At 32.2% G+C, this 18,557-nt stretch overlaps 2 protein-coding genes across 2 annotated transcripts; one reads left to right on the top strand and one right to left on the bottom strand.

The window, feature by feature from the left end:
* The first annotated feature begins 832 nt into the window (after positions 1–832).
* LOC128983704 (uncharacterized) lies at positions 833–2,170 on the top strand. Its single transcript, XM_054403106.1, has 2 exons — positions 833–855; positions 1,547–2,170. Exons 1-2 carry the CDS (start codon positions 841–843, stop codon positions 2,129–2,131), a joined length of 600 nt encoding a protein of 199 aa, XP_054259081.1. The 5' UTR covers positions 833–840; the 3' UTR covers positions 2,132–2,170.
* Positions 2,171–7,860: 5,690 nt separating this feature from the next.
* LOC128988820 (uncharacterized) lies at positions 7,861–8,769 on the bottom strand. Its single transcript, XM_054410498.1, has 2 exons — positions 8,746–8,769; positions 7,861–8,487 (listed from the first exon to the last, which is right to left on the bottom strand). The coding sequence occupies exons 1-2, from the start codon at positions 8,758–8,760 to the stop codon at positions 7,921–7,923; spliced, it is 582 nt and encodes a 193-aa protein (XP_054266473.1). The 5' UTR covers positions 8,761–8,769; the 3' UTR covers positions 7,861–7,920.
* Between the last annotated feature and the right edge of the window lie 9,788 nt (positions 8,770–18,557).

The raw sequence follows: 18,557 nt of genomic DNA, 5'->3' as shown, positions 1-18,557 counted from the left end.
TTTTATACTTTATAAAGATCATGTTTTTGGTACTAATACAGTACAATACCTAATAAGCTATTACAAACCAAGTTGATAGTTTTCTATTTAATACAGTTAAGAATTTTGTTTATGATAGGTAATTATATTTTTGTCTAGTACTTCAGTCACTATCCATCTCAAGGGTATTACTGAAGACTTTTGGATTTTCAACATGTTACGTATATTCACACATGCCTGATTTGCATGTAACTGTGGCTTTGCTGCTACGTGGAAAATATGACGAGACAAAACTAAAGTAAATTTTTACGTTTGGCAGAAAACAAGGTAAATAATTGGCTAAAGAATACAGTATTTTTTTATGAACTTTGATGTAAGTAATATAAATTTTGTTACATTAAAACACAACATTAAAATGTGTTTTAGTCAACATTTGTATAATGATATTTTCCAATTTTCTCCATTCACATTAACATTTTTAATATTTATTATTTATTTCTGTGTGTTTAAACTATTCAATAAAACATTCTTAATACAAGCTAAATATGTGTATATATGATTTTATAATAAATAAAAAAAATCATTTTATGGCCACATAGTGTTTTTAAATTTATGTAATCAATTATCAGGCTAAGAAAAAATAGTTATTTCATATTCAATTTGTATTTTACTGAAACAAATATTCAACCCATCGCGTTTGTGATTTATTTATTGCATGTGTCAGATTTCCTCAGTGCGTGATAATATTTCTAGAAAGGCACACCCGAATTCACAGCTGCAATGCCAGACATTTCCTACCTATCGAGTATTTAAGCCTACACTCTCTTATTCTAAGTATCAGTCTCGTTCGGCATCCTAGCTATGGACATGTCTTGGGTGAGTAGTTAATATAAAATACCCCCATCGCAGCAAACCTGCCAACTAAGCGAATTTTAATTGGTATGAATTGATTTTCAATTAAATTGAAATAACATTAGGTTTAACGAGTACCTAGGTTTGCTACTACAAGGAAACTAATAAAGTGTGTTTTTGGTAAAATATTAATAGCTTAGTATAAGCTAAATACATTTGCCAAGTTTGGTCAAAATATATCCATAAACAAGCAAACTACAACATTAATTTTGCAATATTCTCTATAAGAATAACATATGCAATTTAAATTTACAATTTTTTGAATTTTATCCGTTACCAATAACCGTACAAAACACTTTGATATACTAATTTTTTTGTTTTTATTCTTCAAAAAGGTCTAGAGATAAATTCTGAATTTTTGTGTTTTTGTGTTATGTTTAAGTGTAAAAAATGAGAAGACCCTAATTTATCCCCATAAAACACCGTTCCCGTGGTCCAATTATGCTGGTTCGTGAACTCATTGAAGTTTATCCCGCCTTACAAAACTAAACCAAATTTCATAAAAATCAGACAAAAATTACTCGAGAAATTTGCTTAAAGTTAACTTAGTGATAACTTTAAGGAGGTGTATATTGTACTATTAAAGAATATCACTAGCCTATATAAATCATATAAATTATTATAATAACGAACTTAATTTAGTATGGTATTACAGATTTTAGTTCTTGTCGCTGCCGCGTACACCCAGAGCGTATACTGTGGTTACTACAACGGACCCACCGCCAAGCCTGTCGTCCTCCACAACGGCTACCTGGCAGACACCCATGAGGTAGCAGCAGCCAAGAACGCTCATCTCGCCGCTCTAGCCAAGGAATCTCACTACGGAGGAGAATCAGGATACAGTCACGGCCAGGAATACAGTGGTTCTTATAGGTATGACGGCCATCATGGAGACATCAGGTACCATAGACCCATCGCCATCCCACACGTCCTGCATGACGGACACATTGCAGACACTCACGAGGTGGCCGCTGCTAAGGCTGAGCATTTCGCCACCGTAGCCAAGGCCAAGGCTCACAGAGGCTACGGTGACAACTACAGTGGCAGATACACCTCAGCAGACTACGGCACCGACCATGGACACTCCCATCATGTGGTGCCTTACCACGGACCCCTCGCCAAGCCCGTGGTGCTCAAGTCCGGATACCTGGCAGACACTCACGAGGTCGCTGCTGCCAGGGAACATCATCTGCAGGCTATGACTCGATCCGTCTATCATGGGAGCAACGAAAATCCCTGAATGATTTAGCTTTTTACTAATAAATATGTTTTCACAATTTGCAAATGTCTATTATTTATTGCATTACATTTTTATATAAGTATGGAATTTCAATTATACATTTTATTAAAATAAAATTAGTGAATGAATTTATATAACGAATGTTATTTAAAAGATTCGAGAAGATAAATTAAACACGACAGGTAATGATTGTCTTTAGTTGTTGCAAAATACCTTTCACCCTAATACAACAACTAATGTATATTCTATGACGTTTTGTACTCAATTATAATGCAAAAAATGGTTAAGTTGTCAGAAATTGTTTATAATTGACAAAACGTTCATACAACTTAAAGCGATTTAAAAACTAAGAAAAAGGAACATGGGGTAACCCATTTCTAAGTTATAAGTTATTGCTTAGTACAGCAGAGTATAAAGTTTATCAGACCCGGATCTTTAATATATTTTAAAATATTTAATAAACTTATTTATATATAAAACGTATAAATGTTAATGAATAAATGAATCAATCAGTCTTCATTGGGTCCTTAGATACCTCGTTAATTCGTTGTGTATCTTTGGATATATACATTTCAAAAATAAGTTTTTCTCATATTCAGTAATGTATTAGTATGACATTGACTGTATGATATTGAAATTATGGATTAAAATAATATTTAAATGAATAACTCATTAAAATATTTGCAAACTATACCACAACACTAAGTTAACCCGAAATCAAAAATTAAGAATGATAGCCAGCACGGAAAATTAAATAAAGAGATTAAAAACCCGTAATTTATTTTGTTATTTTATCTTACTGCGAAAAAAGAATAAAACATTTCGTTAAGCCTTAAGACATGGGAGTAGTTTGTGTTTTGATGTTGAAATATTGGTACTCCTCAGTACAAACTCAGGTATGTGCTCCATTTACTGAACAAACATAATCTCAGTGGCCGTGGCCTTTGTTTGCTTGGTTTCTGAGGCTATCCCTTTCACAGTTTTTTTTTTATATACTGTCTGATTTTACGATTGATGTGGCATTTTCGAGCTTGTAATCTAGCTGAGGGGAAAATGGTACTCAGAAAGTTAAGTTCCGTTATAGATTTTCCCCTTAGCCTTTGCTTTATTCATTTCAAAGGTTCAGTGCTTCTGACCAACTTACTTAATCTTTAATCTAAATTGCAATATACGAGCTAACTACCTGCCCTCAGTTGAATTTTTAACCTTAGTCAAAATGTACTAAACGAAACAATTTTTGAAAATTTAATGCAGGCTATTTTTATTTATAGCTGAAGCATGGTTGAGGTAGTGGCACAATCACTCCTCATTGCGTAAATCAACGGGTTTTAAATACCTATATTACAAACTAGACAGTTGTTTCATATACTTTGCTATCAAAAACAAAAAGGTTAATAACACAACCAGGGTTCCTACGATAATAGGCTTAACACTTTTTACCTTTTTTAAAAGGTACTGTCTAGCCTATAAAAAAAGGTAAACATTTGTTACTCTTATATCATTGACTATTGGATAATAGTCAAAGCTAATATCGTAGAAACACACAAATATAAAATAGGTTTTATTATTCAAATTGCCTAAACAAGCATTTATATTATTTTGATTTTAATGTGAAGATGTTTCTCTTTAATGTAAAATTTATCAGCTACAAAGTAATATTTTAAGGTGAAAGGGTATTTTATTATTCAATTCTACTTAAGAGACTGGAGAATGTGAAGATGTTATGAACCCCTCTAAAATGCGCCATTTCCCTTTTTTGTTTTCTTTAGGCTGCACTGCAGAAATTAAGATATTGTATCCACACACTTTGTGAAAAAAAATCTGTTACATGGTACCTAATATCAAATGTATCTGAAATTAAAGTTTCGAACAATAAGTAAATTATTAATCACTCCTGTCAAAAGTATGATATACAAACAATCTTAATTTTAAATATTTATTTTAAAAGTTTGTTGGTATACAAAATGAGCCTAATTTAGGAGAATGGAAAAACCTTTCCTTGTTTGCATTTAGCCAAAAATAAAGTTTGATTTTAAAATAAATGACAACCAATGATGCATCGGATCTTGGTTTAGACTCATCAATCTTTACGATTGATGCAAGTCATCAATCTGATAACTTTTTTAACTTTCTCTTATTTCCCAACAAACATTGTGATCTTAACTCTGTAATATGGATCGTAAAATATTTCTGTAATGATTGGTCAAATCTATCTAACTAACAACTCGATGAATACTCTATAAAATGACTTTTGCAAATTTTAAAATGATTTTACACGAGTATTAGTTGTAAAATGAGGCCAAATAAGGGTCTTATTATGGTATATTACACAACTATATCTCGTTGCTTATTATATAATAAGGCTAAGCTAAGCTATTCTAGTTGCACGGTTTCAGAAAATTTTCTTCTTTTAATTTATGGTATACTATAGTAAGCACATCTACCATAGCCATCATGTCTTTTGTCTACCACCACACCTTAAAAATACCCCCGCCGCAGCAAACCTGCCGACTAAGCGAATTTCCATTTGTCTGAATTGATTTTCAGTTAAATATATTTTAATAACATTAGGTTTAACGAGTACCTAGGTTTGCTGCTACAAGGAAACTAGTAAAGTGTGTTTTTGAGTAAAATATTGATAGCTTAGTACAAAATAAATAAATTTGCCAAGTTTGATCAAAATATATCCATAAACAAGCAAACTACAACATTTGACAATATTCTCCATAAGAATAACATGGGAATTTTAAATTTAAAATTTTTTTAATTTTATCCGTTACTAATAATCGAATAAAAATACTTTTATATACTAAATTATTTGTTTTTTTAAGCTCTTTAAAAAGGTCTAAAGAGAAATCGGGAAATTTTGTGTTTTGAGGGTCAAAAGTGAGAAAAACCAATTTTTACCCCATAAAACCCCCCGTAAAGCCCCGTTCCCATGGTCCGATCGTGCTGGTTTGCGAACTCATTCAAGTTTATCCCGCTTTACACCTTTAAACCAAATTTCATCAAAATCGGACAAAAATTACTCAAGTTATCGCGTTCACGGACGTATATATATATATATATATATATATATATATATATATATATATAAGTCTATATATATATATATATACATATATAAACATTTGAACGAATGGTGTTTTTGGCCTCTGGGGACATCAAAATGAAAAAGTAAATCGGTCCCGGGTCTAGGTCTTACCGTGCCACCTACGGTAATAGCTACTTCCCTATAGGGAAATTCGCTAAAAGGTAAAGTTTTCACAGCTTTTTGTTGCTGCTTGGTTCAAATTAGCTGTTGTAAAAAAAATTGCAGAAAAATAGTGCTGCACCTTGTTGTAAAACTTGACGTTTTATGCTATTGAATATCATAGAACCAACTTGTGTAGTTGAAACAGCTGACAAAATTCTTTAATAATTCCTTTTAAATATGAACAACTATATACTAGATATCGGCTCAAGTCTGGGCCATTGTTTGTCCGGACGTCGTTTACTTGGCAAACATCATTTCCATCTGCAAAAGTCTTGTTACACGTCAATGCTAGCACTAAGGAACCCACTTAGCAAGATACCTTTAGTGACTTTCTATCTCCCGAATCAACCTATGTAACATTTTAACATATATGCACTTGTTGTGGATTGTTTTAGAATTGAATTAGTTACGTAATTTGAATAATGGACTGTATTATGAAGGTGGAATAAATTGAGCAGTAAAATTACACATCTGAAACTTGAAAGAAAATAATTAATGAAGTCTTATCTAATAGTAAAATCACTCACGACCGATCCTTTCTTCTCTGTACGAAGCGTGGTCGGTGGCCTGAAGTGTGGAGTGTAGAATTCTCAGGGGCCCCTTGGTCCAGCGAAGATCATCCTGCCGTAGTGGATAACGTCGTTCACGGACACAAAGATAATCCCGGAGGTGAGACACGATATTTATTTAGTTTAAAACCGATCACGGTGTAAAGAAAGTTCAAGGCACAAACTGGTGCGTGATAAGCGGTAGCGGGCGGGAATGTAAGTTGACATCGACAAGAAAGAAAAGACAAGAGGAAAGAGGAGTAGGTAATGCTACATCACCGTCAGGATTGCCAACTAGGAAAAGAGAAATAACTACCAATGAGTCTGTGTTCATGCATGTATGCCAAAATGAGCTGCACCTAAATTAAACTTGATTTTGTCCTTTTTATTTATTATTATTTAGCCTACACAACAGCACTTTTTTAACACTGTGTATTTTGTTCATGGTACTTCATTAATTACAAAGCTAGCCATAGGGCTAGCTAAGAAAGGATGGTTGTGTGCATTTCTCTAACAAACCAATTTAAATGACTTTTTTTAATTAATTCCAAGATAAAGCTTAATTTACACTGTAAGACACGCGTTGAATCACGTAAGAATATTTTCTAAAGGTTTTGTTGTCATGGTTTTAGTTTTGTTAAGAAAATCTAATTTTATTTTAGTATATACATTTTTATCGTATACCATATTACATTTCTTATGGTGCACCAATTTTGATTCGCTCATATTTGAAGGAATGTTTTATGCAAATAAATTACGTCCATCTTTACTGCCTCTCACGTATAGAGGAGACATTTTATTTGTAATCCAGATCAATTTTAATTTATATTTTACATAGGGTTCCTAAGTTATTTTATGAAAGATTTTACCATATTGCTTGCAAACCGAACACCAAAGTAACTTGAACAAATACAAATATTACACACTGGCTGACATAGCTTAGCGAGACTTAACAACGTTAACCCTAGCGGATTACTTAAGTCTTCGAGAGACAATGGCGAAATGCAGTTATTAAGGAAAGAGAATTTGTACAATAAGATGAAGTTACTCTATAAAATTGAATTTTCTTTCTTTACTTAAAAAAAATAGTAATGCGTGAGCTATAAAAAATAGCAGTCTTTTAAAGGTTGTTAAGCTGTAAGACCGCGAAAAGATAGTTTTGTCGGAAAATTTAAGCTGTTAAAACTCCTATCAGAATAGAAAGATTTTCAAAACTTCCACAAAGACTAGTTTGCTAGGCTTCTTTCAAAATATTTCTTTATCGAAACTAATAGTAAGTAGAAATTGTTTTTAGTACCTTAACTATTTGTCTTAGCAAGGTGACCAAGAATCAGTATAAAGCAGTATTATTCTCTCGTTTTACAGTTATTTGATGCAGGATAACCAAGTAGTTTACGACTTCATTAATTCATTTAAACAGGCTTAGTAACTCACCAGTTGCACTGCTATTTGGCGAATCGAGTGGTTTAATTGATTAGTAGTACCAAGCTCTAACATTCATTTTTTGATAACTTTTTAACAGAGAACTATGTTGAAACTATTAGTAATTATAGGGTTAAAATTACAAGAAGTGTTACTGGTGTTTATTGATAGTCTGGGAGTATGTGCAGGCAATCAAAGTGTAGATAAAAAATATTGTAAAAAACAATTTAGACTTTACTTGGGAACATTCATCCTACATCTATACAACCACTTAACACTAACTGGTTCTGTGTTAAAGATAAAGCTAACGCCACAAAAAGATATGATTGTATAAAAAGTGTTAACTATAAAAAACTATAGTTCTTAAACCTATATCCTTAATGTAATGTTTTTATTTCTAAAGTCACAATATAAACCAATCGATCTCAGTAAACTTAAAAAAGTCGTAAACAGTGTTTGATGAGGTTCAAAAGGAATAATATATCAAATAAAAGAAAAATCAATTTCTACAGAATATTATTTATCACAGTCACATTACACTATTCCAGGAAACATTGAAGCAATCAGTAGTTTTTGTAAGACTTCGATTCAACGACTCCATTAATAGCCTGCAGATGATGTTCCCTGGCGGCAGCGACCTCGTGAGTGTCTGCGATGTGTCCGTCATGCAGGACGTGTGGGATGGCGGTGGGACCATGGTACCTGATGTCTCCATGATGGCCGTCATAAGAGCCACTGTATTCCTGGTTGTTACCGTATCCGTAGCCTCCTCCGTAGTGAGATTCCTTGGCTAGAGCGGCGAGATGAGCGTTCTTGGCTGCTGCTACCTCATAGGTGTCTGCCAGGTATCCGTTGTGGAGGACGACAGGCTTGGCGATGGGTCCGTGGTATCTGATGTCTCCATGATGACCGTCATAAGAGCCACTGTTTTCCTGGTTGTTACCGTATCCGTAGTCTCCTCCGTAGTGAGATTCCTTGGCTATAGCGGCGAGATGAGCGTTCTTGGCTGCTGCTACCTCATGGGTGTCTGCCAGGTAGCCGTTGTGGAGGACGACAGGTTTGGCGGTGGGACCGTGGTAGTAGCTGCAGTATACACTTTGGGTGTACAAGGCAGCAACAAGAACCAAACTCTGAAATAATAATGTCAGTTTTTTATCTAACTACTTTTAGTGACAAATTTATGTGTGACCTGTTTACAGAAAGAATATAAACAAAAGTATAACTGTGTTACTTATTGCAAGCTAGTACATGATATGCGGAAAATTCAGTGGCATTGATACATGTAAATCATGTAATATATTCAAATACTTTATGTTTACAAATTTTTAACTATCTGTAAAGAAAACTAAAATATAGCTTATAATAATGAGCTAAAAATATACACTGACCAGAACTGTGTTCATCGTATACCTGTTGTATGCAACTGATGGTTTGTCAGGCAACTGAGAGTGTTTAAATACCAGCCAATGTTGTGTAACACATCCTGAGTTCTCAATCAGACACGTGAAATATGTGAAATGACAACCTTCATCGAGGATGAAAGAGGAGGTAAATATGTGGCATTTTCATAACTTGAGAATAACTGAGGTAGTGTTTTATGATTTTTACGAATTAATTCATCTAATAATAAAATCCATTTAAATTTATACCGAACTCAATAGCAGTTATAAGCTTAGCAATACTTCTATTTGAATTATTTCCAACATTATAAAAAGTTATACACTATGGATTTCTTGTTTTATAATTACTCAATCTTGTCGTCATATCTAATGAACAGTATACTAAATCTCACATTTCTTAAACAGTTAATGAATTGAGAGTAAGAGCCTTTCTAAACTCTTGCTGAAATTAATGGTTGTGGCACGCTTACGTAAACACTAAAAAATTACCTAACAGAGTTTTGTTTGTTGAACATGTTTAATTTGACCCTAAAAGAAATCCCAGTTGTAATGTTTCCCACACTGCATTTGCTGTGCCTCAAACACTTCTGGAGTTTTGTTCTGCCCTAGTTAATCAGTTTTAAATTGATGTTTAAGGTAAAAAATAGGTTCCAGCCCAAATTCTCATTTTAGTTTTTTAATTAAAATTTTGTTGAATTAATGATTATGGATCTAATTAAATGCCTAAACCTTTTTTGGCAAACTTTTCCTTATAGAGATCAAGCTGTAACCGTGGGTGCCATGGTAAGCCCCTAGACCAAATTACTTCTTGTATTGTGCTTGTTGATGAAAATATTTTTATCCAAATTGACATATTATTTATTTCGTATACATCTTAAAAACACTGTACCACATTCCCTTAGGCAGCAAAATTAATTAATGGTAAACCTAATAGGGAATATAAATGTAAATGTTTAATGAAAACAACCTGTCAAAGATCAGATCATACGAAATGAAATTCATCTTGTCTGCAAGTTTACCGAAGTGGGGGCATTTTTAAGTCCACTCTATTTATAAAAAGCATTTATCATATTTTTTTATTTTTGTGGTAGAAAGATTAACTGTGATGATACAATTTGGTAAGTATAATTACCGAGTGTACTTAAGAGCTTCACACTTAGGGTCTCTCACCTTTTGACGAAAGTAGTTTTATTCCCTTCCTAAAAATATTACTTTTCAATTTCAATCCATAAATAAATTCATTCTCAGTTTGTCATTAAGGTAAGTAACTTGACCTTTTTGAGTTGTTTATAGTTAGAAACGAAAATAGCTTGCTCGCTTGCCTTTTTAAATTGTAGAAGTTTTCCTGTTAATTGGCTTAGATTGGCTTGATGGCTTTGCATCAAAAATACTTTGCTTTGCTCCTGATGTTGCTATAAAAGTACAGAAAATAATTGGACAAACTTCTTTTACATTTACAAAAATAACTGTTATTTTTTTATGTTTATTTGTAGCATTGGAAACTAAAAAACTAATTGAAATTATATTTATAACTTATATTAAGTTAGATTTTAAAACTTATATTAATTTACCTTTTGGAAAATATATTAGAGACAAGCATTATACCTAGACTGATGAAGGTAACCTATCTAAGACCTATAAGTAAAAAGGGTACAAAGAAAGACAACAACTGTCAGGCCAGGGAGGTCAATGTCAACAATCACAAAAATATTATAGCATTATACATGTGTGCCAAGCTACAAAATGATCTGTACAAAAATGAAATTATAAGGATTCAGGCCTGCAACCTCAACAATAGATGTAGTGGAACTTTTAACCAATGAAGCTACGAATAAAGCTATCAATAAAAGTCAAAAGTCACAATGCACGAATAAAGCTATCAATAAAAGTCACAATGTACACAAATTTGTAAGTATCTATATATATAATACGTGAAGCCGTTATTCGTTAACGCAACTCCTCCCTTATTTGTGGACCAAATTCAACGTTTAAGGTGTCAAAAGATTTGTCTTAATATGTAGTTTTGCAATAAGGTTGTAGAATTTTAAAATTCCTACCCTTAAAGGCGTGAGACACTCTCAAAGGTCACGTTTTCCCCGTAAGAAATACATAGAACAAATTCAAAAACAAAAATCAGCTGTTTATAAAAAGAAATTCATTAGCTTTTTGGGAGTAAATATTATGTTTGTAACAGTCATTAGGTTAAGACCAGGTTAGTTTTTTTTTTTTTTGAGGAAGAACAGAAAATGCCTCGAGTTCAAAGAAGAAATATTGAAAACGGGAGGAAACAATTATTAATACAGTACTAAGATATCTTATGCGAATGAGGAGAGTAGAAAAAGAGAGGCTTGGTCTAACAGGAACACATTCACTTGATGAGATGAATACTGTTCGCCAGTTCTGCTGTGCATCTTACTTTGGAAGTGAAAAAATATATGAAAGCACATAGTGTTGTCACGGTGGTAAAGTAAACTTGCCTAATGTCATATCAAATGAATACATGCAAGAAATGTTTACTTCTTCACTGACAGATCGAGATATTTCAAAACATTTAGTAGAAACTATAATAATGCCTTGGCTATGATAAGTTCAAGTACGGTAGTAAGATTATACCAAATCTTGGCGGACCTTATGTTTTTATTGTAAACGTTTCTATTACTTGCTCTACTTAAATTGAGAAAAAAACGCAAATGAATTGTTTACTTCTAGGATATGTTTCCAGTTCCTTGGACAAACTTATACAAATCTCTCTGACTGAATTGACCAACACAATCCAGACATTTCAAGTCAAAATAAGAAGTTCAAAAACTCATTTGCTGTTGAAAGTTTTAGTAGCAATATTAGACCAAACATAATTGAAGAAATTAGTGTTTATGTATTCAACGATCGAGTAGTTACGGTCAAGTTTATTTTTATGATTCAGAAGAGGCAAATAATATACCCTGTTCAAAAGGAGAAAATGAAAATTGCTATCCAAATCTTATAGCTACAAGTATTATCCATCCTATTTCGACAAATGAATCCACACTTTAAAAACTTTGGGACAGGTATTAAGAAAGACTCCACTGAACAACGCGAGTATGTTCTGATACGGGGCATATACTGTGACTGACAGACAACATTTAATGGTGTTGCTGCTTTAGCCTATTCGAGGCAGATTATGGCTGTCCAGTCGGAAACCCAGAGTTTGTGGGTAAAAAATTGAGCACATGATGAAATATTTGATATCACCCCACTTTTCAGGATTCTTTATGGGGAAAATTCGTTGGTTTAGGGGAATGTCTCAAATCAAAGAAATAAAATGACCCAACGTAAATTACTTAACACGGGTTATTAGTAAGGCAACAGTTTTCTTCAATTCTCAATGCTGGAAAAACTATGTTGCAACAAGTTGAATAGAATTGGAGCAGAGCGTTTAGCATTCATTAGAAGTTATCAGTTACAACTGACAGCAGAAATAATGTAGGTGAACCTTGACGACGCAAATAGAGATATTTAAAATTAGTTTATACTAGCTGTTACCCACGGGCTTCACCCCGTTTTAATTCATAAGTATTAATAAAATTATTGATTGGTTAAGTTAAGCTGAAAGCTGAAATAAATAAATCAGAATACAGAAATACAAACACATAATTACACCTGATTTTAATAAGGAAATAAATTGTAAGAATAACATACAAATAAGGACAGCTGAGGTTAAGGTAAAGGGCGATTTATGAAATAATGGATAGTTTTGCGCAAGGGTTCTCGTCATGACGAACATTTTAAGTATATGGTTTATGGGGGTGTGACTTGTAGTTTTCTCAAAAGTTCATGGGTACTTTTGGCTTTATATATAGATTTATAACAAGTTTTGAAACAACTCTAAGATGTAACTAGAATCACACAAATTTAAGCATAAAGTTTTCCTCAACGTTATGACTATGCGGCTCATGGAGCCGCACGGGTCTCTAGTTACCATAGATTAAAAGAAGTAGACATAGAAGAAGTAGAAGTAGACATTTATATACTCCGTTTAACTATGGTATTACCTGTATTACATAAGGAAACACACAACAAAAACTGGGAAGTTATATACAGGAAATTTATAAGGATTGTGTCTATTGATTATAATTGTTATAAGCATGAGAGAAGCTTTGAGTTAGAACATAACCTCACTGTCACTGCCTAGTGTCTACCTATCTATCTGCCTGCATCTTTGTATGTCTTTTTCACCCATGTGGAGGGCAGGTTTGGAGGAATGATTTTTTGTGCTCAAAGGATATACTTGCATGTATAATATTGATGAAGGCGAGTAAGGCTTTTTAAGGCTTAAGAAAAATCATTCTTTATCAATAGTTCGTTCTTTCACTCTTCAGTGTATCATTATTTAGTGTATTAAGTTTTAATCTGTGTATACAAAGTTCGTATTAGCTGTTGGTAGTGTAGAAAAATATGTATAACTCGTTATTATATGTCATGTATATTCTCGCTACATATATTTATTGTGTATGAAAAGTATCGCTATCAAACAAACTGACATTAATATGGAATGTAGGAACTGTGTGCCTGTGGCTTTTAGGGCCCCTGGTTTCACCCCGGAGCTACCAGACCGACCCACGACTACTTCCATAATAATACACTCATTTAACTTACATTAATAAAACAATATTAAAATTAGAAAAAAGGTTTTTGTTCAGATATTATAGTTTAGGAATATATTACAATATTTGAAAACCACAAACAAAATGCATTAATATTATGTATTTGTAAATTATATTATATTTATGGAATGGAATTAAAAAATACTTTCAAATTTGAAAACAAAATATTTTTATAAAAAGAAGGACTTGCTATGGGATCACCCTTATATTGTACTTTAGCAAAAATCTACTTGAAGAACTTAGAGAACAAACATCTGTGGTCTGATAGTAACCGTCTAAAAGACAAGATAATATTTTATCATCGTTATGTGGACGACACCATTGTCCGTTTTAATGGAACAAAAATACAAGTGGGAATGTTATGCACCTAAACAATTTACACCGGAATATTAAGCTCACACTTGAATTTGGAAACAACAAGTCGTTAAATTTTCTGGACCTAAATATTTTAAAATGCTCTGATGAAAACAAACGAAGATTCAGATATACCGAAAACCTACCTTCACAAACCAGACAAGAAAAGATTTTCGAAATCGAATACAGTTCAGCAACTACTGTCAAAAATAGTGCAATGTTCTATATCGGTTGATATTTGTTGTAATATTCTAAGCAGTACACAGTGTTCATCAATGAAATATCTGATAAATACTATGTTTACTTTATGGTAAGTGTGAAAATGTAAAGCCAATGGACGATGGAACTGATTAAAAGAACTGGTTTGTATATTAAGTTGTTTGTTGATATTTTTGTAGAGTAGAATCAGAGATGCAATGAAACATATACTGTATTTGCTATTACATTTTTTAGTCCTTGATGCTGTGATAATCATATTAGTTTTGTCTGCTGTCCTTAATGCTAAATTATTTCATGATGGGTTAGCCTCTGGATCGTAAATTGCAATATAAAAATGGTTTATTTTACCTTTTTGCGTCGAACGATCCGTGTGTAGTTAGTACAACTACAGCTGTTTCATACCACTAGGGTACATCATCAGGTTGTTGGCAGAACGTTAGATAAAACAGCATTCATTCACTATGCATTCATAGACAAGTTCATCTATGAATGAATGCTGTTTTATCTAACGTTCTGCCAACAACCTGATGATGTACCCAGTGGTATGAAACAGCTGTAGTTGTACTAACTACACACGGATCGTTCGACGCAAAAAGGTAAAATAAACCATTTTTATACTAAATGATTTGTTTAAAATTTTCTATAGTACGTATGGATATAGTTTCTTTAATATTTCAAAATACTGTATTAATAAGGCACAGCAATATTTCTAAAGTTTATAACAGCTGACTTAGTTTTGCTAATGATTTATTGTGAGTGAAGAAACTGAAGATGGAAGGATTTGCGATTTAATATAAAGAAGAGTGAAATTATAAAAATGTTCATTTAAATTTAATAATTATGAGGTACTTTTGCAACTTCAAAATTGAAATTTAAAATGTCAATGATAAATTAAAAGATACGTAATCATGTATGTCAAAGTTTTATTTAAAGATTTGGTTAGTTTTTCTCATATCAGCCTACACAAGATTTAAAATTAATCAAAACCAAAATGGTGGTATCCACTACTTACCAGATTTAAAATTCATGACTTAAACGTTTCTATTAAGGCCATAAAAGTTGAATTTTGTTTCTAAAAGTGTTGGCGGATGTATAACTATTATATGCAACAGATGTAAAGATTAAAATATTTCTATTTTGTGTCCTCTTCCCGTTGCAAAGCACGGGTACAACAGCTAGTTTTAATATATATTTTGATATCCATGTTCGATACCATGTCCAGTAGTGTAGTTTGATCAAAAAGGCACGCAGTTTACTTATGTTGACTTTTTCTCACCAAATTCTGAATAGATCCAGGTCTGTGTATCTAATTTTAATTTTACAAAAATTACCATTATAAAACAACGTGTTTTCGGAAATTCCTAAATAATAATAAATAACTCGAAAGAAACCAACTCAAATGTTTACTTTAAATTAAATGTCTCTCTTATTTTAACAAGATCAAAAGCGTTCAACAAACTAAAAACAATCTTAGAAAAGCAATCTTGTTTTTCTCTTAGGCCATAATTAGTTGCTCTGTTCAGCTTTATCTTATTTTATCAACTAAACTTAAGTAAACGGGATGTTTAAGTTGAAGATTTCGGAAAACGTAATTGAATTCTCATTGCTCTCTTATCTTTAATAAATTATAAATACGTCTTAGAAAAGCCATAGGTTTATTGCTTTGGAGTTATAGTACATTTATAACACGCTTCTTGTTTGCAATACTTATAAAGTTTTGTCTTTCATTAATTCTTACTTTTTATATATAAACCTAAATCAAAATGGAGTGTATGAAATACCATGGTATCGTTCATATAATTGAGTCGACATAGTAAGATACCTTTAGAGCAAACGTCACTATCTTAATGTTTCAACGCTTTAAACACCTGTGCGTTTTAGCAATTAAATATTTTCTTGTATAGTAAAACTTTGACCAGGACTATTGATATTCGTTAGAAAATTAGGTATGCAAAATAACTGTTTACGAGAAAATGAATTTGGTAATCGTTACACCATTTTGTAATCGTATATTATCCTAGTAATATTATGAATGGGAAAGTTCGGATTTTAGTATGTATTTCACATAGTAACAAACATGACTACTGGGCCACTGGCCTAATTCAGCTAAAGTTTTATAGAAATAGAGCTTTTGACTCCGAACTGTTCAATATAGTCTACGTATTGTATACAGTAGTAAAAAGCTGCAACGTCTTGAGCATCGGTTTAAGTGGTAAGGGGGGCGGGTATAACAAATTATTGTTTGTTTGGGTTTATAAAATATATCGAAAACCATGTTGTTTAACTCAAAATAACCTATTTAACCTTGTGTAGTTTTATAACAAACTATTTATTAAGTAATTATTAAATCTAGAGGTCGTCCAGTGGTTAAAAACTCGATCAAAAATATGTAATGTACACTATTTTGTACAGACTTCTCCATTTTCACCCCACGCTTTAAATAAAACGTGTGATTGGAATTCTTTCCATTTGTTTTGATTTACTCTTTACGTATAATTCGTTGTTATTTCGTCACTAGCATGGCAACCTATAAGGCCCATGTTAATTTTTTAAAGTTTAAATTAATTGAATTTTTTGCACTTATTTTTGATCCTATTTTAATTTATAAAGGGATTCTGCACATCTATAGAAAAATATATTTCTAACAGTATTTCTAGATTTTCCCATCGATGCACACGAGCTGTGGAGAAAGGTTTTCAAGGAACATTTTCGCCTATTAATATACAGGATCTATTACAATAAGTAAATATACTGTCCTATGCTGATTGTTTTATTTAATAAATTATACTTAACACAGACAATCATTTTACCTGAAACACACTTAGCTTGTCAACTTTTGATCAATAATAAAACATATTACGGTTATTAATATGCTACTTATCCACCTTACATATTTTATATTAGTTAAATTATCCCCTACTAAACATTGACTCGTAAGTTAGTTTTGAATTCTATTTCCACCTTTATCTCGTCGCCATTTTACACGAGGTGGTGATGTGGCATTTGCATGCAAATCAGAATCTGTATGAATATATACAACACTTTGAATCCCCTAGAGACTTTAGCATCATGTTGAGTCATATATAACGAACTGATTACCACATTGAACATTACAAAAATATTTTTTTTAGAAAGTCTTATACCTTCACAAAACATGTTGAACAACTCTTGTTTTATGAAAAGCGATGTTCTATCCAAATATATTGTCGCCATAGCAAACTTCTAATACGGCATTAAAATGGTATGTATTGTTTTAATACCTACATAATTTAAGTATAAATGCAAGAAGGCGTTTCACTCTGTTCTCAGGATAGAGTTTACAGGATTAATTTGACATAAGCTCATCTAAATTGTGTGTATGTGTCCGTCTGGCTTATCTTTTATATTAGATGCGTTTACTTACATGTTTTCTGAAATACGTATTAATATAAATACCACCATTAGCTTTGTGACTACGATTTTCAGCTGTGATATCATAAAAAGTAACAAGCTTCAAGTAAATAGGAATAAAATAGAAGCAACAATGCAACTAGTATTACTAATAAACTGCTGTGGTTTTTAACAAGTTTAAAATATACCAATTGTGTTTTAACTTTATTTTTAATTATTAGTAAAGGGTGAAATTTTTTTTCTTTGGTTTGTTGATTATTGAATGTTTCTAGTAGGTGAAACCTGTTATTCCAACACGCGAAGCAGAAGTTCTTGTTCAAACGTAAAGGTATCACGAGGAGCATAAACAAAGCGTACAGAAAGATCAAAGGGAACAGAGTCTTATAAAAGCACTTCTATTTTTAAACTTGATGGAATGTATAAGATATTCTGAAACGTCCATATTTTTACGAACCAAATTGGTAAAAAAAATATAACGTAAATGCTGTATAGTGTCTAATGGTGATTATTGAAATGACTTCGGATATATAATGAACGTTGAGTACTCTTTATTGAATGTGTGGTTTTATATAAAAGTTATCAAACCAAACATTATTCGGTACAAGTAAATTACCTAGAAATCTTCACAACATTCAACCAAACAGAAATTATACTATACTTTAAATTACACATTTATTAATTATCCATCATTGAGATAGGGACGCCACCTATGAGCAAATTTTACCAAAACATAAGAGTGAAATATGAGTGTGGAATGGTGTGAGATGATATCTGTAGCTTTACTGTATCATTGAAACCATCGATTGATTGATTGGCTGTACAGTTGAAAAGTACAAGAAATGTTGGTGTTGATTGATGGTCTGAGATTATGTGCAAGAAATCAAATAGAGAATAAAGCACATTGTAGAAAACAATTCAGAGTTGGTTTGGGAATTTCAGCCTACATATATACAACAACTTAACTGGTTCTGTGCAAGTGATAAAACTAAGGCCACAACAAGATATGATTGGATAAGAAGTGTTAACTAAAAAAACTGTATTTTTTAAATTAATCTCTACTCAAGTCACTACCCATAATGTGTTAATAATTTAAGTTTATTTCTAAAGTCACAAAATAAACCAATCAATCTCAATACAACCATTGACTATATATACCTACCTGTAGGTATATATAGTCAATAGTACAATTGAAAC

This window comes from Macrosteles quadrilineatus, unplaced genomic scaffold (assembly GCF_028750875.1).
Source record: "Macrosteles quadrilineatus isolate MER2022 unplaced genomic scaffold, UCM_ALF_1.0 Scaffold_1__1_contigs__length_201487025, whole genome shotgun sequence".
NCBI lineage: Eukaryota > Metazoa > Arthropoda > Insecta > Hemiptera > Cicadellidae > Macrosteles > Macrosteles quadrilineatus.
This window is presented reverse-complemented; position numbering and strand designations above follow the sequence as displayed.